General features: G+C 41.7%; 1 protein-coding gene across 1 annotated transcript in view; it reads left to right on the forward strand.

The window, feature by feature from the left end:
• Positions 1–24,610, forward strand: part of wwc3 (WWC family member 3) — a 41,503-nt gene that overhangs the window by 14,850 nt on the left and 2,043 nt on the right. The window contains exons 2-20 of the mRNA XM_085266067.1: positions 4,968–5,077; positions 5,279–5,479; positions 5,875–5,951; positions 8,769–8,848; positions 12,703–12,832; positions 14,220–14,363; positions 14,529–14,602; positions 16,319–16,567; positions 17,929–18,018; positions 18,266–18,837; positions 19,321–19,441; positions 19,705–19,785; positions 19,876–19,962; positions 20,734–20,929; positions 21,023–21,193; positions 21,703–21,794; positions 21,898–22,045; positions 22,133–22,297; positions 24,448–24,540. Coding sequence (XP_085122193.1) covers positions 4,968–5,077; positions 5,279–5,479; positions 5,875–5,951; positions 8,769–8,848; positions 12,703–12,832; positions 14,220–14,363; positions 14,529–14,602; positions 16,319–16,567; positions 17,929–18,018; positions 18,266–18,837; positions 19,321–19,441; positions 19,705–19,785; positions 19,876–19,962; positions 20,734–20,929; positions 21,023–21,193; positions 21,703–21,794; positions 21,898–22,045; positions 22,133–22,297; positions 24,448–24,540 — 2,881 coding nt within the window. The remainder of the gene's footprint in view (positions 1–4,967; positions 5,078–5,278; positions 5,480–5,874; positions 5,952–8,768; positions 8,849–12,702; positions 12,833–14,219; positions 14,364–14,528; positions 14,603–16,318; positions 16,568–17,928; positions 18,019–18,265; positions 18,838–19,320; positions 19,442–19,704; positions 19,786–19,875; positions 19,963–20,733; positions 20,930–21,022; positions 21,194–21,702; positions 21,795–21,897; positions 22,046–22,132; positions 22,298–24,447; positions 24,541–24,610) is intronic.

A 24,610-nucleotide genomic window follows, 5' to 3' on the forward strand; every position in this document is an offset into this window, starting at 1 on the left:
CAGTTCAGGACTAACCTCCCTCTGACGTCACATAGCTTCCCGTCCAAAGCCTCTCGTGGTTGTTCTATTTCTATCACCATTTCAAATCACCCAAAATAAAGCAGAACTACTATACATTATTGCTGCTCTTCATATAACCTTGCATTGCTTTTTTACTATAGATTTTTTTGTCTCATTGTTTCTCCTACAGTTCCTTTCTGCACATGAAACCTGACAGCAGCTGTGTTACAGTCAGTGTTTATTTAAGTATTTACAAGTGCAGTTGGTGTCTGTTTACCTTTAACAAACATTTAAAGCAGGAGCAGGTAGGGAGTGTGCTCTTGTTTGCCTTGTCCTGGTGTTTGGCAGCGGGACAGTGCACATAGTTCATCCCTTTAACCCTGCTTCAGCCTGCCTCTGGTAGATTTGAGCAGTTATTTGTGAAGCTGCTGCAGGCCTGTGCACTTTATTTTAGGGGAATATTTGGGTATTAAGTGTGCCAGTGTTTCTAGTTAGGAGAGGCCACTGATGAAGAAAATATGATCAAACAATTCATCTGTGAATCATTTAGTCTAAGTCGAAGTTTGACCTCTTCAGGTGTGGACATTATTAAAACATGAATGGGTCAGCTAGCTGTGGCTCAGGTGTTATAGCTATTGCATTGATTGATCCTTGATTGAAAAGCAAATTAAAAGTGTGTAAAATAAAACGGCATGTGAATATAAATGGTGTAGCTCGTAGACTAGAAAAACACTATCCTACCAATCAAATGCCGGGACAGTGATCTACTCACCTGTAATCCTACATGTAAAGCACATGTTAAAAGGTCAGCAGTTTGAAGGCGTTTCACACCTTCTACCTGTAATAATTTCGTTTACTGGTAATTGCTAATTGGTCAAGTCACAGCTCAAAACTTTGACGAGGAAACTTTTCCTGTCAGCTTCTCTTTCTTCTCACTTTTGTTGTGTTTGGTGTAACACTTGGATTTGTCGTTGTCAGGAAGAAGTTATTCAGGTGCTTCATCAGACAGTATTGTGAACAGTGAACGTGCTTAAGCTGTTTTGCTTGAAAAAAATAATGAATCCATTTGTAAAATACCCAAGGCATCGCAAATATTATAAAACATACATTGCTATCCATGATTGGCCATGATCACTCAGCGGTCGATTCTTTGTATTGTCTTAAAGGATCGCATCATAATGTTGACTGAAGCCATTTTCTGGTTCTCAAAGGGGAATATTTGGGTCTTTGTTGGGTCAGTGTTTGTAGAAAGCAGAGGTCAGTTATAAGGAAAAAATGTAATGTCGCACATAATACTTCAGAGGTTCAGCTTCTCTTGTCTCTGTAATATAAAAAAAAATATTTATGAAACTGAGGCAAAGAAAATGTTGCCAGTTGCAGTTCTACTAATCTCATTTTGCTTCTTAACTTTCATAGCAATAAACGGTAAATAACCGTCATACACGAGTTAAAGACGATGGCTATGCTGTGATTTTGGCTACATGTACAGTGATTTCAGAAATCAGCTTTATTTCCTCTCACGTTCTGAAGCTTTTCTAATAAACACATCAGGGAGAAAGAGATACTGATGATCCTGCTCCAGGACATCAAGATGTTATGACGAATTATTTTTTTCTCTCAAAACCGTTTTCTGGAGGGGAAAAAAAAATTTGTCGAAAGGGATTTGAAAATTGGCCAAATCCAGTGTCAAAGCTGCTAATTTAGCAACAGTGAGGTGAGCTGAAGCATGATAATCACTGCTCTCAGTGAGAGGGATGTCAAGCATTGAAAAAACAGAATCCCCAAATCTGAAAACTCGATACCTACTCAGCTGAATATTAGGCTTCCTTAACTAATAATTTATGAACACATGTTTGAACGTTTAATACTGACTTACAACACATGCAGAGCTGCACTTAAGCAGCAGATTAGGGGTTTTATTGAATTAGAGGTAAGCTCCTGTGACCAATCATCAATTAGGATTCAGTACAGCTTTGTTTGTGTTAGAACGCCTTGTTTTTATGTCACTTCAATGAGAGCGAAGGGCTAATTCTGCATTGACTCATCAACTGGCTCTTAATCCGAATGCCAATTCTTTGACCGAAATGAGGTAGTGAGATCTGGTGAAGTGAGTTTGCTCTGAGGAATGCTGTGCAGAATGTCTCAGCGTCTCTCTCCGGGCCATCCCCTCATTGTATGCATACCTCGACAGGATCAGGACTAATGCGCTGTCTGCATTGTGAGCATAGTGTGGTGGTTGCTGTTCCTCCTTTTTCCTTTTGTGCTGATTTGATGGAAATTAGCTACTGTATGAACTGCTGTCATCAAACCCGCTGCTCCATGACTCACTGATATGATTTGTTAGGGTAGTAGAGATCATCATGTGTCAGGCTGTCATTTGCCTTGCCCTTGTTCTTTGTGGTTTTTTTTTTTTTTTTTTTTTTGGGGGGGGTGGCAACAGACTTTACTGGGCTACCTCAAGCTGGCTCCTTTCGATTTTGAGGATCAGCAGCTCTTCTCTGAGCCCCTCCTGCATGAATAAACTCTTCATGCCATCTCTAAAGCCTAGTTTATGGTCACTGTTTTTGCCCTTGTGAATGTTGATGCATTGTAAATATGATGTCACATCCACTGGCATTCACTCTGCTTTGGTGTCATTTTCGCTATTGATTGTTGTTAGGCACACAGGTACGCGTACATGGGTGTACGAGTGGGTCAGCCCTCACCACCGTTTCAATGTTATATTGGTAAAGGAACTCAGAGACTCTCAGATTACAGAGTGGAAGATGCTGCAACAGCTGGAAAAGATGAGGCAACTATGAAAAAAACCTCTGATCCCTTTTGATTTCTTCTACTCTACTCATTTCTGCCACTTGTGATCAGGATCATCTTTCAGCCAATGACAGTAACTCATGGCCATAGCTGAAGGTGGGATTGACAGCTTCAATTTGACATTCGGCTTTCTCTGTTCGCCACAACAGATGCCACTACAGTGCTGCAGTCTGTCAATTTTCCACTTTACTCTGGGGGGGATTGCTGCCTCATAATAGCTCAATCTGGGGCTAGTTTTTTGTAGCAATGTTTGTTATTTAGTGTTCACTTTTAGCCACAGCTAAATTGCATACCTAGTTTTAGTTTTAGATTTAATTTTATTAAATGCAGTTGGTGATAGTCACCTGACTGTGGCATCTTTCCTTCCTGTGTTTCTAATTACCGTTGGGTTCTCTGGTCAGGTCGTGCAGACTCAAGACAGACTTCTCTGTCCTGGACTTTCAGTTTTAGTCCTTGTTCTGCTCTACAGATCCAGTGGAGTGGGGCGAGGACTAGCTGCAGTCCATGGATGTGGAGTTAAACCACAGGATGTAATGATGCGTGAAAGTGTCAGCTGGTTGTTTTGCTCAGGTAGTTACTTGTCACAAATAAAGTACTTTATGTACACACATGCACATACTCACCGCTGCCACAAATAGAATGTAAATTCATAAACATGTGAAGGTCACTGACTCAAAGTCATTATATCTGACTCCAAAGCCTCCTGAAGCTCATGATTCATATTCATTTGTCTAAAATCTGTCAGGGAAGAGAAAGACGTGTTTTTTGGCGGGTAAAACAAATACTGAACATGTCATAAATGTTTTTTAGTAAATATATTTTTAAAGGTGCTATTGACATGTGGCAGTGGGTCATGAGCGATGGTGCAGAGGAGTCACGGACTGTATTGTGCATATGATCTGTTTAAGAATGCTTAAACAGATCATACTGGTATTATGGCATGTAAAGTATGCTCTATGCACTAATTATTAGAGGTGGGAATCACCATACATCCCACGATACGATATTATCACAATACTTAACGCACGATATGATATTATTGCGATTTTTTTTTTTTTTTTTTTTTTTTTTTTTTTTTTTTTTTTTTTTTTTTTAAATATCTGCGATATTCAGATTCTGTACATAAAGGTTTATCAATATTCATTTTATCTAATATCAAAGCCTCGCACTCAGTCTTTCTCTCATTTCAGTCATTTTTATTGTTGTACTACAGTCTAGCCCAACTTAACTGAATGCAACCATCTGGTACAATTATAGCTATTCTGAACTATGCAATTTATGAAAACTATGCAGCCCATTCAGCAACTGAAGAATTTGAAAGTAAATTAAAACAAAATATAATTTTACATTAAATAAAAAAGTTCTAAACTTAATTAAAATAAAACATGTCTTAAATTAAAATAAGTAAACTGTCATGTTTATTGCTGCCAAAAAAAGTTAAACACATTTGGACAGTGAAGGAATGTCAGGATTCTTGCTCAGAAAAAGGATCAACATGCTCTGAAGTCAGAGCACAAAAACTTTTTTTGTAACAAAATATCAATTTCTGCTGTCCCTGTATCGATACATTATTAGCAAACAAAATATCACGATACTACACAGTATCGATTTTTTTCCCCCCCCACCCCTACTAATTATGCAAAATTTTGTATCAAGGTCATAGGTACATTTGTGAAAGATTTAGCTTTTTGACCATGTAGGGTTCACCTGCCTGCTACCACTTATAGTATATCGAGCAACTTTGTTATTTGATTGGTGCATTTCAGGTTATGATGTTTGATGTTTGTTTTTTTTTATGCCAATTTCTGTGAAATGTATTTTTGCATTTTTGAATTGTGTTGTTTTTCTCGTATTACATGTTCTCAACTGTTTTGGTCATTTAACCACACGAACACATAAAGAATAAATGTTTGCTTTTGTTCATTAGAACTTAACACACCATTTTACTGTATGTACATAATAAATGACGCAGAAAATGTATTTGTATGAATGTTTAAATGAGAGTAACTAAACAGGATGGGAATGTAGTGAGGTTTATTGATCAGTGTTTTGATATTGAAAAAGAAGTGAGAGTTTGCAGGATACATGTTTTTATTCTGTATATGATCTTCATTGCGGGTTATTGTTTGCACTGAAATATTCTCAATAATTTTCAGGATCACCAAACCGCTGACGTTCGCCGACTGTGTTGGAGATGAGCTGCCTCTCGGGTGGGAGGAAGTTTATGACCAACAAGTGGGAGTTTACTACATTGACCACATTAACAGTGAGTACATTAACTTGGCTTTTGTCCCCTCAGCATAAAAATTAAGCACAAGTAAATGCAACTTGTATTAAAAAGACTTTATTTGACTATAACTTGGCAGAGTGAAAGCCCACTGAATTTTAATACAGTGTACTTATAGTTTGTAGTTTCACATGTCTTTGTGCAATTATTTGTTGACTCCTGTCTTTGTCGTCCTGTCAGAGACCACCCAGATTGAGAACCCGCGGACTCAATGGCGGCAGGAGCAGGAGCACATGCTGAAGGAGTACCTTGTGGTGGCCCAGGAGGCCCTCAAAGCCAAGAAGGAGATATACCTGGTCAAGCAACAGCGACTGGAGCTGGCTCAGCAGGAAATGATGCTCTTCCACGAGCTCTCTGAGGACAATCGCTCCATCACCAGCAGTAAGACGCACAGATGTCCTTCACTCGTCTGATAGTGTACACCATATTTTGTTTTATAATAAGATGCACAAAGGAGATGAACAGAAAGGAATGAAAATGGATGCGAAAAATATGAGCCTGAAGCTCTCATGGGAACCAAACATGACCTTGGCTGACCCAGTTATCTAGTCTGGACATGTATTACTGCTGATATCCCTTTAAAGACTTTTGGGAGGGGTGCAGGTCTATAGAAAATTTTCCAAATCCTCCCTTTTAACTACCTCCACCCAATAAACCCTGACTCCTGCCAGCTGTCACACACACGGTGTCCAGGGGGCATCTGAGAGATGACACCTTAAAATCATCACGGCTAACTAACTCGAACCTGTCTGCTTTTCCTTTCTGTGTGTCCACAGCGGTCTCTGGCTCCTCCTCAAACGCGAAATACGACCCTGACCAAATCAAAATGGAAATAGCCTGTAGACGAGAGCGGGTAAGTCATTATCGCAGGAGAACAATGGGCTGCAGTGAGGGGCCCTTTTGGGCAGAGAAAGGGGCTGGGGTGTGGCCCCTACAGGATACAGTGGCTCTGGCCTGGGGCCTCAGGAGGATGAGGATGAGATCATGAAGGGGTCAAGCTGAGAGGTCCCTGATGGGGTTATATAGGACATTTCTCTCTGATCAGTACTATGGGCGAGGGTGTTTCTCCTGCATGAACAACATTTTAACCTGAAGTGTTGAGTAAGGTGTAATTTTGATGTTACTGAAGAAATCTGTCGACAAATCAGAGAAATTGAGTTTCTTTAAAGATTATATTGACAAATTAGGCAACGTCCATAAATAAACATATTTACAGTGATTAAAGACCAGATAACTCAGATTTCCTGGTAATCAATGAAGGTCAATATAATCTGTGTTAAATATTAGGATTAATTTATGTGACCACCATCATTACAGTAATATCAATGCAATCAATGAAATAGTTTTAGACTGATTGGAACCTCTTGTATCCACTTGTAACTCTCTATTAAGAACTTGCAGCACGGTGGTTCGCACGGTAGCCGCACAGCAAGAATGTCCTGAGTTCAATTCCACCATCAGGCCGGGGTCTTTCTGTGTGGAGTTTGCATGTTCTCCCCGTGTTTGCGTGGGTTCCCTCCGGGTACTCCGGCTTCCTCCCACAGTCCAAAGACATGCAGTTAGTGGGGATAGGTTAATTGATTAATCTAAATTATTAATAGGTGTGACTCTGTGCGTGAATGTGAGCACGAATGGTTGTCTGTGTCTCTATATGTTGGCCCTGCGACAGACTGACGACCTGTCCAGGGTGTACGCCGCCTCTCGCCCAATGACAGCTGGGATAGGCTCCAGCGACCCTGGAGAGGATAAGCGGAAGCGAATGGATATTTAAAAACTAATATGACCTTAAAAGATACACGTGTTCATTTCCCTCTCCATGTTGTTATTATTCTTGGACTCTACAAGCATAGCTTTACATGATTTACTGTTTACAGTGATCTTGGTTTATTTTATACTGGGCCTTGGTGCACCTTATCACCCACAGACAGTATAAAAGGTGGATCGAGCTACTGTCATGTCACTTTTTGTCTTTTTTTTTTTTTTTTTTTTTTTTTTTTTTGAAGCCTCGATGAGAGTTTTCTCCATCTCCATCGTAGTTGCCGCAGACCGGATCTGATTGTGAGGGGCGGGGTCTGACCGTGAAAATGCCCATCCATTGGGTAACGACTTGTGATTGATGGGTTTTTAGACATTGAGTTTCCTTTCTATAACACAGATAATCCTCCATCTGGCCATCTGGTCGCCTTCAGAAAGAAGGCAGAAAGCTTCATCCCTGTTTATACTGTCTTTGCCATCAGCTCACACTCTGGAATGAATTGTTTAGCCCCTCCCACTTTTAAAACAGACTTTCTGCTGATTGGTTGTCTTTTAAAAACTGAGGGTTTTAACAGCATACGAGTGTAGCTGTGTGCCTGAGAGGCTCATATTAAAGCTGTTTATTCTCATTGAGCTCGTAGAGAGCCAAGAGTAGAAAAAACTTGTGGAACTGAGAATTTAGAGCGGTCTGAAGACTGAACTGTTTCTTTCACAGAGATTCCTTCTACATAGGCGGACCTCATTTGAAACAGTGGGATGTTCAATGAGCGCATGCTCTGTGGTAACTGTAATAACTCCCCTCTGTTAACATTCCCGTTGTCAGCATGTTGGGATACTGACATAAGCATTCATAAGCTCTTCTTTCTAATAGGAGTATGGCATGACCTCATCAAAAGCATCTTAACTACAGTTTGTGTAGGCTACAGGATAAGCAAAGTCTGACACTGTCCCAGATATGAACAATATTTATTGGAACAGGTTGGCAGCCTGTTTAAAGCAACATCATCTTCCTTGTAAGGATCTGAATATCGTTCTAGGTTTTACTTATGGGATGGAAATGGTATCTGTGTTGTTTATCGATGTGGCCCTCATGAATTTGTGCACACACCGAGGAAGAAACGATTGCGAGGAGAAAAAAGGGCCCTTAAATCAGGAAGATTCTCATTAGGCAGATGTAAGATCAATGTGTTTGTACTGCATTCAGCTCGCAGCTGTAGCTGTTAGTGCAAGAAAACTTTAGTCAAAGCAGCCACAGCACTAACATTATGCCCAAAATATGTTCAAATAGGTGAATTATTAAAAAAAAAGACCTTCTGTGCAGTTGAGGTTTAGGGGAAACTATCCATAGGGACCTGTTTGTTATAACAGGCTCTAAACATGTTTATTTCTGCTGTAACCTGGAGTCAGCCTCAAGTGGCCATTAGAAGAGCTGCAGTTTTTTGACTTTGTTGCTTCTGTGTTTAAAAATAATTCAACAAACATCAGATAAATTAGAATAATGCCTCTTTTTAAAAAATCTTGACTCCCTATATATTGTATTACAGGCCTTCTCCTAACCTTTGATTGTCTCTAAACTTGGTAAATTAAAATTCACGTGCCCTCTGTAACTCTGAAATTGTTCCCTTTCCCTATTTCATATTAAAATAATATTTTTAAAAATCTTTAACTGGGTCACACTTCACAGCCACCATATCAATTATAGATTTCTATTTTTCTAAACCCTCTCAAGCACAAAACGCCTCAGTGTGTGACCCTGTGTGTGTGATTGTGTGTGTGTGTGTGTGCGGTCCTCTATATAAACATAGCTGAGCATTCCTGTATGTGAATAGTCGTGACTTGGCACTTTTGGCCGGTGTCGGTGGTGAGAGAAGCCCATTGTGTGCCACGCTAACCCGGTGCTCGCTTCTGTCCGCAGCTCTCCCGACTGAAGCAGGAGCTGGCCCAGGTGAAGCAGGAGCTGCAGTATAAGGAAATGGGAGTGGAGACCCTGCAGGAGTGAGTGTTCCTCTGCCTCTGTGTGTCCCAGGCCCACCCTTCCTCCCATGGCCGCCTTTCTCCTTCCTACAACACTCGGCCTTGTTGCTCCCCACCCAGCGGCCTTTTCCCTTTTTTATTCTTTCTCACACTGTATGTTTGGTCTCATCCTTTAGGTTCCTTTAAAACCTTTTCCCTTTCCTCGCCACACTTTTATGTTGTCTATATTGTTGAACAGAGCTTTCAAATTTAAATATTATAATCTTTTAAAACAGTTTCCACTCCTCACAGTTTAGACACGATTTCGTTTACCTAAGACTGATTCAAATTTCAAAGATTTCAAGCAAAAAGGCCTTTGACTCATTTAAAAAAGAAAAAGAAGATATTTAAGTTAATAGGAATATATTGTGATTTAAAGTAACTTTTCTCTATTATTCATTGTACTTCTAGTTTTTGTTGCTTTTCACACACATTCACATGGCGTCTTCCTGTGCTGGGAACATTTCTAAGCAGCTCCAAATTTCATGTTAGAAATAGAAGCTCCACCTCTGAGAGGAGAAAAAAAGAGAGAATGTTTCAGAAAAGGCAAATGGAGGGAGTTTTTGATGGAAAAGGGGACTCCACCTCAGGAAGAGGATGCACCAGTGGAGTGCAGAGAGCCAAGGCTCAGCCTGGAGAGGAAGTTGTTCCATGGAGAAGGGGGGGTAGAGGTGGAGGGGGTGAAAAGGGGGGGGAGGTGTGGGCTTGAAAGCAGTTTCAAAAACACAGAGATATCTGGCAGCAAATTCCTCTGCACTTCCTGAGTCCTGGCAAAGAGTCCCTTATCTCTTAGATAATACACAACTCAAGTGATTCCCAGAATAGACAGGAGAATACACAGCTTGCAGAAAACGGAGACGCATCCTCTTCTTGAATTTTTTTTTACGTGTGTGTATACGTGCTCATATGCATGTTTATGTCTTTGTTAGCCTTTGTGTATGTGTGTGCGCGTCCCTTTGTTCCCTCTGGGTCACCCGGTAGGGCTGAGGCCATGAGGAACCCTACGGCTGTTGTTTTGGGGTTGTTTTTTTTTTCTCCAATCTCAGCTGTTGTCAGCGATATAGCTAATTGTTCTCCACGCCATGTCGCATCAGATAAAGCAAACCAACAGTTTCTGGTGTAGAGCCCTCCTGCTCCTTAATCTTCATTGCTCGACTTAAAGAATTCAGGAGTTGGACTTAGGAGTTTTAATCTTTTGGACAGTTTGCCATACAGACGTCTCATCTGTTCTCCATCTTATCTTGATGAATTTCTCTGAATTTTTGGATGCTTCACATGCTTCCTCTGACCTGTTTCTGTAGCCAACATCGCAATCAGCAGCTCTAAGAATTGAACTAAAATAAATGTAAGCATATATGATGCTGTACGGCACGGGGGAGGTGGGGCGGTTCAATACAGCCAAGCACAGAAGGGTGGGCAGTGTCCTGTTTTCTGCTAAACACATAAACCTATAAACTCCTCGGCCCTGCCAATGGGCCGGGGGGAACAAAGCAGGGCTTGTTTTGGGAGGAAGAGGCAGGGTCGGGTGGATGAACAGTACCTGCTGTTGAAGGAGAGTGAAGGAAGCGGGTTGTGGCGAGAGGGGAGGCCACGTGCCAGGTCCACTAACGGAGGAGGCACGGTCCTGTGCTCTTCCAGCTCCCCACCAACCAATCACCTACCTAACCACACACACACAGACTAGGGATACAAGATTTACTCTGCAAGCACGATGAAATGTGCAGATAGGTCATATTTGGTGTACTGTGATATGTTTTTGTTTATTTTTTAATGTCATGATCTGTAGGATAAACCCACGCAGAGATTTCACCTGCTAAATCAGGGAGAGCCCAAACAATCCCTGATTGTTGAAAGTAAACGAACGGAGCCTTTATACCAGTCTGTCACATGCAGTTTCAGTATTTCTGAACTAACCACAGTCTAAAGAAACACTTGACTCATTCATGAATACAATACAGTAAGACTTCAGATGTTCATCAGATTATTTTGTGACTTTACTCACCACTGACAAGTTTTCCCAATACAAAGCACCGTATCTTGTTGTGCAAGTGAATGAGAGATTCATTCCTAATTTTAAACTACTTTAGATACAAATAAGAAAGTAAAGGTAGGTAAGAGTCAGATTGGTGATAAATAACAGTTCAGTAGAGCCGATTAGCTCTCATTCTTAATCCTTGTGCTTCTTTTGGTAATTACTCTTATTACTTTTAGTGTCCGAAATTAAATCCATTTCAGTTTTATCCTGTCTTAAAGTCAAAGATGAACAAAGATGCTTGAAAACATTAACATAAGTTTAAACTTTTAGTTCTGACATCGACCTCTATGGAAGCCCAAAAATGACAGAAGACTCATGAATGATTATCAGAAAAAAATAATATATTTGTTTAAAAATCTTTTTATATTATTAACTAATAATGTTCAGTTTGCGGGCTTCATATATCCATCTCAACCTCACTTAGAAAATCACCGACATACATGATGCTGATATACCTTTAGTTTAGTTTATTAGGACCCACGTTAGCTACAGCCGTGCAGCAACTTTTCTCCCTGGAGGTCATAAAGGGAAACTTTACATTGTTACAGTGCAGCAAAGCTACTTAGAGACGTAGCAAATTAAAAAAGCTGTAACTCCAAAAACACACACGAGAACACAAGCTTGTTAAAACCGTCGGACCATAAAAAAACTGGTTTGTCTTGTGTTGTCTTCATAGCTCAGTTCATTAGTTGGATTGAATTTGATTTTCAGCAGATGTCTTTTCAAACATCTTTGATTTTAAGCTTTTTAAGAACATAGGAAAAATACTGAAACCATGAAGGTTTGCCCTCTGGGACCAGGGCTTTCAGAGTGTGGCCTGTGGGTTAAAGACTGCCCTTATTAACATTTTATGGGGCGTCCATGAGTGCTGACTGCACTACTATACATTTAATTAATTCACAGTTCATGTCATACTGTGATAAAGAAACAAAACACAAGAACAAGGTGGCATTTCTCTTCACATTTAACTATTCTAGTGTTACCATCACAGCAGGCTTCCCTTCATCCACCAGCTTTCTACTGCTTATCTGGGCCCTGTGCTCAGACCTCTCTCCCACCATCTCCTGCAGCTCTTTCATGGGGATATTGAGTCATTCCCAAGCCAGGAGAGGCATATAAACCCTCCAGCATGCAGTGAGTCTGCCACAGGCCCTCTTCCTGGTAAGTCCAGGAACGCCTCACATCAAATGTGCTGGGAAACCGCCTCCTCCTGCTTTCAGTTTGGAGGAGTAGTGGTTCTACTCCTGAACCCTGTCTCTAATGAACATCCCAGCTGCCCTTCAGAGGAAGCTGATTTCTGCCCTTTGGTTCTTATTTTTTTTTTTTTTTTTTTTTTTTTGGTCACTACCCAGAGCTCATGGCCATAGGTGAGGGTGGGAATGTAGATCGACCAGTAATTCTGAACAGCTTCCCTTTCACGCTTCGCTGGCTCTTCCTTATAAAAATCAGAGGAGTGTACACATCACTGGTGATGCCACACAAACCCATCCCCATTCTCCTGTCCTTCATAAACAAGGCCCTAAAAGCCCTCCCATCACAGGGAATTAGTCACATGGGCCTTCAGTTACCCTGACAGTTACCTTTACTGTCAATGAATGTAACAGCCACTTTAAAGTAAAAAAAAAAAAAAAAAACCCAAACAAACTACAAAACAACAACAAAAAAAATCAAAATAAACCACATTACATGCCACTCGGTCATAATGTTTCGAGAGCCCTTGCTGTACATCAGAGCTTCATTATACTTTGCAAAAGCCAAGAGTGTCTTAGCAGATATAAAATGTGTATTTTTTACCTTCCAGGATTGACAGAAAGATGTCCTCCAGTCAGACAAACTACAAGCTGGACGAGGCTCAAGCCATCTTCAACGAACTGCGTAGCATCAAGAAGGCCATCAGCACAGGCGAGAAGGAGAGGCAGGACCTCATCCAGGTGTCTCTTTTTTCCCCTTCTTCTTTAAAGATCATGTTGACTTGCTAGCTTCAGAAGTTCTCAGTTTTTTTTTTTTTTGTTGTTGACATGTTCGATACTGACCTCTAGTGTCTGTCAGCCTCTGCTACTTCGCCTCATTGTCTATTATTAAAGCACATTTCCAGACATCTGAATCACCCACCAAGTTTCAGGTTTTGTCAGCAAACCAAAATATACGACGCAGCAATAAATTGTGAATAATCGAGCGGTAACAGGATGATAATGATGACCACATTTGCAGATGCATTTCCTGGCAGCATCACGATCTATTTTTGAGCACGCAGTGGAGGCAGATGACACTTTTTGACATATTTTTTTCTTTATCAAAAGAAAAATTCACACAAGGCATTTAAGAAAAAGCAAACGATCAAACGTTTATCATACAAACACGTTAAAGCACCTACTCACATAAACTAAAACGGAGGCATTTAATTTGGCTAAAAACTCCCTGTAATAATTCAGTAAAAACAAACTCTGCATGATTCACAATAAACAATTACACTGATAACAGAAAGTAAAAAACGGTCTCCAGACCTTTTCAGACTTGTCTTCTTTGGCCTTCAGTATTTATGTTATTCTTTCTAGTAGAAGGTTTGATGTTAACTTTTATTTTATTTTTATTTTTTACCACTCTGGCTGTGGGGGCATTTTCCAAGCTATCTTTAAGTGACCGTAACTGGTGACCACCAAAGAAATTTGAACCTTTTTTCTTCTTCTTTCGACTGCTTCTTTTAGGGATCACAACTGCAGGTCATCTGAATCCATCTCACCTTATTCCTAACATCCTCTTCTGTCACACCAACCCTCTGCATGTACCTCCTTCACTATGTTCATGAAATTTCTGAGGTCTTCCTCTTTTCTCGCTGTCTGACAGCTCCATATTAAACATCCTTTGTCCAATATGTCCACTGTCTGAACTGTCTCAGCCTCTCTTACTTTCTCTCAGTCTACTCAACCTAATCTGTCCTTTATTATAATGATTTCTTATCCTGTCCATTCTTGTCATTCCCAATGAAAGCTTTAATATCTTCAACTCCTCCAGATGCGCTTCCTGTCTTTTCGACAGTGCCGCTGTCCATAAACCGTACATCATAGCAGGTCTCGCTAACATCTTGCAGTGAAAATCAATAGAAGCAAGACGGAGTACACCTGTGTGAATAAGAAAGAAGCAGGCCGTTGTTCCCAAAGAACAAAAACTACTCTTGACTGTTTATTAAAATGAAGTCATATCTCTAACATATAAGTTAAATAAAGATTATTTTGAACTCTGAATCATCCGAAGGTTTGAATTATTTAAGAGTATAAATATGGAGTTGGAAATGAACATAACGTGTCCTCTTTCTCACAGAGCCTGGCTAAGCTGACTGTTAACTTCCAAAGCAGCTTGTCGGTGAGCGATTCGGCCAGCGAGATGGCGAACAGCACTGGGACCGTGGGTGACAATCTGCAACAGTACTGTGACACTGGCTGTCAGACTGACATCATGGGGGAGGTAGGAGATGCCGCTACACCTCCCTGTCTCACCCTAAATTAATAGTCAGCATCCCAGATGATGAGTGTATTACTTTATTTAACTCCCTGCATAAATTTGAAGTGACTAAAGCCAAATAATCTGATCGTATCGTGTAATCTGGTCCATTGCCTTATTTCTCTTCAGTATGTTTCCCAAGACTCCTCATATTTGGTGGACAAAGTGAAACTGAACTGGCAGTACGAGGAAGCCAAGAAAAAGTAAGTGTGCCTGGCTGTTTGTTATTCGTACTACTATGACACACCAGCAGTGGGAGGATGTGTTATGAATAGTATTTGCGCCCGGTGGACGTGGCTGCTGAGCGATGTCTGGCCGGCAGAATGAGCTGGGTGGTCACATTCTTGCCTGGCCACGCTGCTGCTGCTGACTGTGTGCTGCCTTTGTGCACACAGCCAAAGGGAGAGGACTGCCCACGGCCAGCCTCCATGTCAAACCCTGTTTCTCCGCAGGGTGATTTAATATAGACACTGTTTGGCTAAATATATCCCAGCTCACCCTATAGTGTAGACCAACTTATATGTTGGCAAAATCAACACTGGATAAAGCATGGAATTCCTTTACATTAAAAAAAAAAAAAAAGGGTGCTTACGAATTCAGCACAGGTTCATCCAGTAATTTGGGCTGTAAATGTGACTCAGGCCACTTCGGTTAAATCTATGTGTTAGTTGGTCACCATATCAGGATCTCTCAAAAAAATCAAGGGAACATCTCTCACTAATTCACTGAGGACAAATGTGATGATGTGACAGCAGTCAGTGGAAATTCTCAACTGTTTGAAGGCTGGATTCAAAATCATATCAATGATTAAAGTGAAACATTGAAATCAGAAGCTAATCCAGCTGATGTCGTCATGTGTCCCAGTACTGCGTACCAACCCTACGTGCCTATATGCACTGACACGCTTACGAGGAAGCTCATTTAGGTCAATTGTATCTGTGATGCTGTTCTGGCGGATTGCGCAGCTCATGGCCATAGGAGAGGGTCGTTAAACGAGTAAATCGGTTTTGCTTTCACACTCAGGTCATGCCTTATCCAAACTATGTGTCATTATTATAAGAAAATTAAATTACAGTGGAAATTATATGACCCAGTTCACAAAAATGACAGACGGTGAGAAAATCTAGAACAAACTTCTGATGTTTGTGTTGTCTAATGATTCCTGGTCAGACAGTCTTCCAGCTATAAAGAGGTTACAGCAGCAACATCCTGAGTTATTACTTTGGCTCGATACACATTAAAAAAAAAAAAAAAAAAAAAAAAAAAAGATTCATGTTGCTGTTGTGACCCAGCAGCTGTAGTGCCAACCATGACATCAGGAGGGGAAGAGAGGCAGGGAGGGAGGGGGGAGACCTGTGGAAACTTGCATGCTCTGTCACTGAGTCACTCTGTCTCAAATCCATCTCACATAAACACAGTTATTTCATCCAAGCTGAGAAATCACTCTGTGAGAACCCAATTAACTCTGAGCAAACATCTGGATCGTATACACCTGTAAGAGCACTCGCTGATGCAGCAGGTAGCTCGGGCAGAAATTACAGACACTGAATGCTGTCATTATAAATCACAGCATGAAGCGTCAGCAGGGCTCAAGTGTGCAGTGTTAAGTGGAGCCGATTGTACGTGTGTTGCTATAAACACTTGTGCAGAGTAAACAGAAGCTGTACATAATGCTGCAGGTAGCATTTATTCAGCAGCCGCTCATAAAAATATTAATATGGGGCCACAGAGGTTGTGAATGTGAGTGTATGTAAACTTTAAACCACAACTATTATCATGAAGTTCTGAGTCTGAAAGACTGATTTTTTTAAAATTTCTTCTTAATCATGGTATGTGAATTTAAAGTGAACGTGAAATTTACGATGTAAAAATGTAAAGGGTTTATACAGCATGTGTAATCTTTCCCGCTCCTCTCTCAGGGTGCAGAGCATACAGCACCAGCTAGCACAGCTGGACAGTGAGAGCTGGTCGGGGCGGGCCGAGGCAGACCGCGACCGGGACTTCTTGCAACTCCTGCGCGAGAAGGAGGCCCTCCTGCAGGAGATCATTCATGTCAGCAAGCAGCAGCACCTGCCGGAGAAGCTGCTGGAGCTGGAGGAGGAGCGCTCCAGGCTGGAGGAGGAGGTGCAGAGGGCACAGAGCTCCCAAAGCCAGGGAGCCAATCAGAGGTGAGAATGATGACAGTGTGCTCTCTTACTGTATTATTTGTTTATGCATCTTAAATTTGCCTGTCAGAGTGATAATTTACAGTCAGGTGCACTTTAATGTTATTTAATAAATATTGGGTTAATAAGTAACAGTTATCATCAGAACACACCAATAGCACCATATTGGATATATAATAATAAAGACACCTGAAGACTCATTCCACATTCAAACAGATGCCAAATGAAGCCAAAGGTTACTTTGTGTCATAAATGAAGATAATCTCAAGGTGAATGGTCTCACCATAACAGTAGTCAAGCGATCGAGTAAACAAAATGTGTATCACAGTTCAAATTACAACTCTTTATACAAACATTTTCATATTTATGGAATAAGCAAGAAAGACATAAAAACAACAAAACAAGAGAAGCCACAGAGAAACAAATGGAAAGAAGTTTATAGCAAGAAAATATAAAGTCATATAGATGGAAATGCTGAGATGTCATATGGTCCTCTCGAGTAATGGAGCCTGTGAAGTGCCGCCAGTTTTTTGTTTTTTTTGTTTGTTTGTTTTTTAAATCAGCTTGCTTTACCTAACACGTCATATTGTTCTACATCCATTAAAGGTACTTGGAACAATAATTTGTTGACACTGTATGAACTGAGAGTGGTACACATTGTGTTTAAATGTTAACAGGGCATCAGTATTTCCAATCTTTTTACACTCATTTGGAAATTATTATCTTCTCTGCCCCATCATCGCCTCCACTGCCTTCATCATAGCTGTCATATGTCTGTGAACTTAGCAGCCTGTGGGGTTTCTTTTTGTATCAAGGGGATGCACATATACTCACATACTAAAATGAAAAGCTGTAAATCCATCATCATAAATCGCAGTGAGCTGTTGGACTGTGTGTCCATTTCCATACTACATACTAACTGTCAGCAGGTTTCCGTATGTGGTTTGTTCACACTGGAAAAATGACAAACCAAAGAAAACTCAAAACAGTTTCCATGCAGAAACAATTTGTTACTGATATTTTTATTTATTGCCCGCTTTGTTTCAGCTTTTTATCGCACAGTTTTTAAACATTTACTAAAACCTTTTAGAATGGGTTTGAAGTGTGTATAAAAATGAGCTGATCAGGGGAAGGATGCCTCAAATAACTCTCCTTACATGAAACCATAACATAGTGCATCTCGTTCACTATCAGATTAGGTTTGCAGCTGTGTTCTTCTAGAGGGAATATACCAGTGCCCTCGTAGCCCAGTTTATCCTGTAAGATTAAAACGCAGTGAGCTGTTACACAAGCCTGTCGGCTGATATGTGATGCCATACATTGAACTCTGGATTTCTTATACATCGAAGTGAATCTCCCAACAGGATCCTGCAGCAGGAGAAGAGGAATGTTCTGCTGAGACAGCTGGAGGAGGCAACACGCATCACCACCTACCTTCACTCCCAGCTGAAAAGGTGCAGCACACACTCCTAAAGTTCCTCAGTCATTGTCTGTGTCTGCTCTCTCATGAGTCACATGTTCTGTAGTTTTGCCACCACTGGGAGTTTTAAATTAAAGTGAAATTGTAATCAAAATAAAACAGAAGTGCAGACAGCTTTAAATAACTATAATAAATAAAGTTTTCATTTACTGAATTCATAAAAGGCATTATTTAGATTTCTACCCATTTCTCTCCTGCTCCTTTGTCTTGTCTGCCTCCAGCCTGTCGGCCAGTTCTCTGACCGTGTCGTCCAGCAGCAGCCGCGGCTCTTTAGCCTCCAGTCGGGGTTCCCTGGCGTCCAGCCGAGGCTCCCTCAGCTCCATCAGTTTCAGTGACATCTACGGTCTCCCCCAATATGAGCGCCACGAGGGCGCTGGAGAGCCCCTTGAGCCTCACCTCCGTTACCTGCTTCCCCCAGAGACCGTCTCAAGAGACTGCTCCATGTTTACCCCCGACCCTCTGACCCAGAGCAAAACCAAACGCTCCCACGACACCCCGCAGTCCCTGGCTTCGCTGTCCTCCCGCTCCTCGCTCTCCTCCCTGTCACCGCCCAGCTCGCCAATGGACACGCCCTACCACTCTGCCCCTCAGGACTGTCCCCTCACCCAGATGACGGAGGAATACATGGAGCAGGCGGGCCGCGGTATTTTAGAGGGGCTGCGGGCGCAGTCACAAACCCTATCACACACCTCCATGATAAGCAGTGAGGAAACGGTCAGCCCGGCCGCTGTGCATCAACTGGATAACAAGATTCACAGAGACAGTGGGGCTCAGGCGGCTTTCACCTCCACAGGTAAGCGAAGAAACTCTGTATAAACCTAACTCAGAGTTCACAAAAAAAATGTTATATTAATGGGTCAAAATGATTAAAACGGTCACTGTGCTGTTTTCTGTTTTGCTGTTATTATCTTGTTTTGCCTTTCAGCACATTTCCTTATCGTCACTGTAGACATTCAATAAAGTTAAAATTCACTCTCTGCCAAGATATTTAGCTACTTAATTTGATTTAATTATAATAAATGTTCACAGAAACCCCAAAGAAGTTGAGTTTGTGGGTAATTATCATGATCTCAATAAAAGAATAAAGGCAAAAGAGCAGAAATTCTAAATGACACAATGTCTAATCAGTAAAAGACAGCAAGAGACAACAGCTCACTCATTCTGTGAGCTGCTTTTCCTGAGGCAGGCTGTCTTCCTGAGACTCTAAAGATATGATTTTACCTAAAATGCTAAAGCCTACCTGCTAATGCATTGAATTAACTCCAAATCTTTGTAGGAGTTACTCTGAGGGGAAACAGTGCCAACAGAAGTGGCAGGAGAGCCAGGAGAGTCTCTGCAGGTGTTTCTGAGGATGCTCTGGCCACCGACAGCGGGGTGTTTGAGGCCTGGGGCAGAAGGTGAGTAGAGGTCCATTCTCACAGTATTAAAGCTAAACTTTAACACCTCCTAGTGGAGAAGGAGAGTACTACACCCGAAATAAGAATGCGTTCAGAATTTGTGACTGTGGTGTTTGCATGGCATTGCATTTCATTATAAATTCAGGTAGTTATAATCCTGTCCATAGAGGCTTGACTACCTTTAGTAGACTAAACAAAAAGCTTGTGTCCAGTAAAGTGGGAAAACTCTTTGCTCATTCACCATTTTTCCATTCGTCCAACAGGGCGGAGGAGTTTGATGAGATGTCATACATGAAAGAGCTGACGTCTGCGAGCGAGCCCACCCAGATCCAACTGGGACTGCTGTGAGTAAACAAGTTAGTGCAGACAGTGCGTGGGTGGCAAAGCTCGTTCCTCGTTAATATCTCTGGATGAACTGTATTCTCTCTTCACAGGTGGGAGTCCAGTTCTCAGTCTCTGCGACTGCATCTGTTACAAGTCAAAAATTTAAATAGGTCAATTGTGAGAGACGGCTATAAAGTGTGAGTACTTTCAGCTCTGAAAATGAAAGAAATACTTGTGGAAGAGTTAAAGTGGCAGAAGGAGATGACTCTATATTAATCAGATGGTTAGTTTACGGGATGCACAGGGAAACTGCTGCTACTCCAGTTTAGGTTAAAAAGAACAGACTTGATGGATTTCTAGTTTAAAAGTCAACTTTTTAAAAAATTTATGCAGTTTTTTTTTTTTTTTTTAATCATTAATCTGTTTAGCTAAATTTCCCATATCTTTTCTAACTCGTATTGAGACTGTCAGGCCACTGAGATGATAGGCCTGGTGCACAGGCTGGAGCATTGGCTCACTATCCTGTTTTTATTACATGGAATAAGAATAAAATATCAACAGCAAAACAACACTGCACGAGCTGTATTCAGCCATAAACATTACAGTTAAAAGGATGTCCGAGTACTTCGTTAGACTTTCCTTGATCTTTGCACTTTGCGTTTAAAGGCACCCACTTATCTCCAGTTTGCCTCCTGCAGTTTTTCGTGGAATATCAGGGGAAGAAATTTCACAAACTGATATGTTGCATCCTATCACAGAGGAATTTATTGAGCTCTTTAGAACAGCCCATTTTTAAAATAGTTGTAAAGGCAGACTCAATGACAAAGGGAGTAGAAACTTCCTTCTTCCTATAGTGTTCCTTTTACTTGAGCCAACACTCTGAATCTTTTCTGTCTCAGCACTCTGAGGACACTCATTCGCATTAAGTAGAAGTCTGAGTATTGTTCTTTTCATGCGTTGTTCTTCAGGTATGTGAAGGTGCACCTGATTTCACTGGACGGCAGCAGGGCCTGTGCGTTTTACTGTTGTACAGCATTGGAGCCACAATCCCAGATGACTTTCAACGAAGGCTTCCGCATTCCTGTCCCAGCAAACGCCCTGGCGGTGTGCGTTCTGCAGCTGTCTGTCTGCTCACTGGGACCTCAGGCTCAGGAAGAGCTGCTGGTGGGTCTGAAGGGCTCAGCTACCATAACCTCACTGCTGGTGGAGACTGGGGTTACAGCTGTTCAGATTAAAATGTCCTGTGTTTGCCTGCAGGGTAAAGCCCAGGTGAGCCTGGCAGATTGTGAGGGGAGCCCAGAGATGGTTTACCACTGGCTGCGAGTGCAGATGTTGAATGGGACAGAGTCACAAAGGCCTGAACAGAGGAACGTCATCCAACGCAGACACCAGGATGGCCAGGTTGACGAACAAAGGCCCGGAGCCATGGTAAACATATTTTATTTAGTCAATAACAGCAGTGTCAGGAAGCAGCTGGACGGTGCTGCTCAGGTAAAAATCAGTTAAAAACAAAGACTTTGGCTGTGTGACTGCGTCTGGAGGACCTGGTCAGGGAGAATTCAGACCAAATAGTCATTTTGCCCAAAACATTAAGGTGTCAAATCGCGTATATAAACCAGATTGACATTACAGTTGCTACATCCACAATAAAGCCGCAGCCTGTGGTTCCAAGAGCTGAGCCTGAGTAAACTAATTTTGTTCACTGGATCCTGTAAGTTGTAATCCTGCTAATTCTTTTGGATAAATTCACATTCCCATTGTTGAATAGCAGCTTGTAGCCAATGGCCTGCAGGCGTGTAGCTTGTTCAAGTGCGTAATTGACAAGAATGTGTGTCAGAAGCCAAGTCAGCCTGCATGCTCCAGCCTCAGCAGTCAGAGGGAGGGGAGTGATGAAAGACTGAAGATCTTTTTTGAGGGATTAAAATGTGATGTTACAGGACACTGCATGCAATCTGCTGTCACGCAACACCCCCACCCACCTGGAGGAGCGGGAGAAGAAGGACGAGCCTGGGGAGGCAGCGTCGGAAAGGTGACATTATCCTCCTCTCAGGCTAGATTTTGCTTTGACAAATAAATACATCGTTTTGGCCCCTGTCATGTTTGTACCTTTATGAGGATGGTGCATTTTTCAGGAGTTGGCAGGCGGAGTCAGTGGACAGCGGCTGCAGCAACAGCATTGCATTCGCCGCTCCCTGCTCAGAGGGCCTGTGTGCAGAGGGAATCTGCATCACCACCGGAGGACGCTGTGACCAGACAGTCTGCAAACCCTCAACAATAAAGGTACGAGGTGACGCTTTGGTAGTGAGGAGATTCTTATTGGGGGAAAAAAATCTGGCATTAAAAGTTCTGTTCATACATTTTTTGTAGGTAGAAAAGGCAACCATGACAGAAGGCATGTTCCCGGAGCCGGTGCGAGTCCGACCTAAAGAGCGGGGAGGCCGCTGGGGTCACGCCTCGCCGTTCATGCGTGGTAGCACCATCGTTCGCTCCCAGACCTTCTCACCGGGCGCTCGGAATCAGTATGTGTGCAGGGTGAGTATTTTATTTTATTATAAAAGTGACAGCATATAGATACGAATATAAGATGTGTAGTGTAATTCTCATCTTTCTTTCCTGTCATGCTGTATATCCATCTGGATGAAAAGGCCGTGCACGATTAATGTGCAGACAATGTGCAGGAAAGCCCCCCCTCATTTTAAGTATTTAAAATGTTCAAACATGAGCTGATTCTTGAATGTAATTAACTGTTTTACAGCAAGTTAAACAGACAACATTCAACCTTGTCAACCATAATTATGACTTTCTGCCACCCGCCCGCGCCCCGCCCACCTCCAGGAACATTTATACTGTATTGTTTGGTTTGAGTTGCCCATCAGCTGTGGAGGTGTCTCCTTTATCTTAATATATATAGCTCAAAAACATCATCTGACAGCTGTGTCTCTTTCCAGAAATCATGACCTAGTTACTAAAATACCCAAATAAAATCCACAAACGCTGTTGTGAGCAGTTTCATGTCGGAACTAATTTCTCTCTACTGTCTACATTTGCCAACCAAAAGAAGTGCACAGCTAGTTTCTGCTCAGCTGTGAGGGGACGACTTTAAGTGTTTACATCCTGTGTAGATTTGCGCTTTCGTCTGCAGCGCTAAGATCGGTGGGTGTAGTGCGGTAACAGGTTTGTGTTTTTAGACTAACTGGGTCATGATTTGTGGAAAGAAACATGAATGAGTGTCTCACATTTTTTGTGAGATGAATGTTTTTAGTCCTTTGTGCCACACTTAACTCTTATCTATGAATCATTCAACCATAAAAAAGGCCCCTAATTCAAAGTACGAAGCAGTGTTGTGTTTACATGTAACACACGACTTGGTAAAGAACCAAATGCATCTTAAATCTATGAAAAACTAATTGAATATATGAAAAATGCCAAAGACAATATATTTGCTTAAAATAGTATAGAACGAGGAATAAGCTGAAAACTTTTGGAATACTGTGCAAAGTGTCCATAAAGTGGAAATGGCAGTCCTAAAAAACTACATCAGTGCATTGTCTTCCTTCTCTCACTCCAACCAGTCGCAGCAGATGGCCCCGCCCCTCCCTGAGCCTGGTTCTGCCGGAGGTTTCTTCCTGTTAAAAGAGAGTTTTTCCTTCCCACTGTCGCCAAATAGCTTGCTCATAGGGGGTCATATGGTTGTTGGGTTTTTTTTCTCTGAAGGTATTATTGTAGGGTCTACCTTACTATATAAAGTGCCTTGAGGCGACTGTTGTTGTGATTTGGTGCTATATAAATAAATTGAATTGAATTGGACCTGAAGCTGAAGTGGAAATGGCAGTCCTAAAATAAATCGGTGTATAAAAGAAAGAAATAGGACCTGGCACAGGACCTGAGAGATACATTTGGCCCTGAAGCCTCATCAGATGTTGTCTCAGTGGAAGAGTGGCTGTCAAGTAGCCATTCTTAAGGAAGGGAAACAGGGAGCAAAGGCTGAGGTGTTCCAAATTACAGGCATCACTGAGGGCCATCGTACTTATGGAGCGATCCAATTTTATTCCAAAATCTATAAACCATGGTTTGTTGTAGTTTGAGGCTACATTTCAGTCAGCAGTGTTGGGAATCTTGTCGAAGTGATGTGATTAATTTAGCATCTGATGGGAAACAACAATGGACTGGCCTCCCCAGAGCCCGGACCTTAACATTATTGAAGTAGTGTGGGATCATGTTCTTCCAAAGAAGAGCTTTGAATGTCCTTGAAAGCCTGGAGAACTGTTCCTGAACACTACTTACAGAAGGCTGGTCTGAGAGAGTCCAGGCTGTGTTAAAGGATAAAGGTGGTCGCACCAAATATTGACATTCAAGCTAATTAGAATTGTTCAAACCGTTTTTGGTGCACAAAGCCTTGCAGGGAAGTCCGTGTCTCCATTTGTCTGTAATTAACTAAAACATTTGGGCCAGTTTAAACATGAAATAAATCACTGCCATATTTTCCATATTCATAACAAAATGTAAAGAAATTAGGGTCGGCTCAAGAGTTTTGCACATTACTAAGTGTGGCTCACTTTAAAATAAGGCAACTCGCACTAAAATAATCTAGCTGGATTATTTGGCACCATGGGGCAGTGGAAACATGTATTTGATTTTAGGGTGAGCTGTGGCCTTAAAGTGGATGTTATTGTTTCTTTCAGCTGTATCGCAGTGACAGTGACAGCTCAACTCTACCAAAGAAGTCGCCTTTTGTTAGAAACACATTGGAAAGAAGAACACTGCGATATAAGCAGGTACGTTCTCATTATGTCTCTTTCACCCTGTGCCTGTACGGGTTTTTTTGTCGTTTACCTGAGTTGTCTG

This window comes from Mchenga conophoros, linkage group LG23, assembly GCF_057382185.1.
Source record: "Mchenga conophoros isolate Kocher_MC1m ecotype Shallow Benthic linkage group LG23, M_conophoros_male_GT1.1, whole genome shotgun sequence".
NCBI lineage: Eukaryota > Metazoa > Chordata > Actinopteri > Cichliformes > Cichlidae > Mchenga > Mchenga conophoros.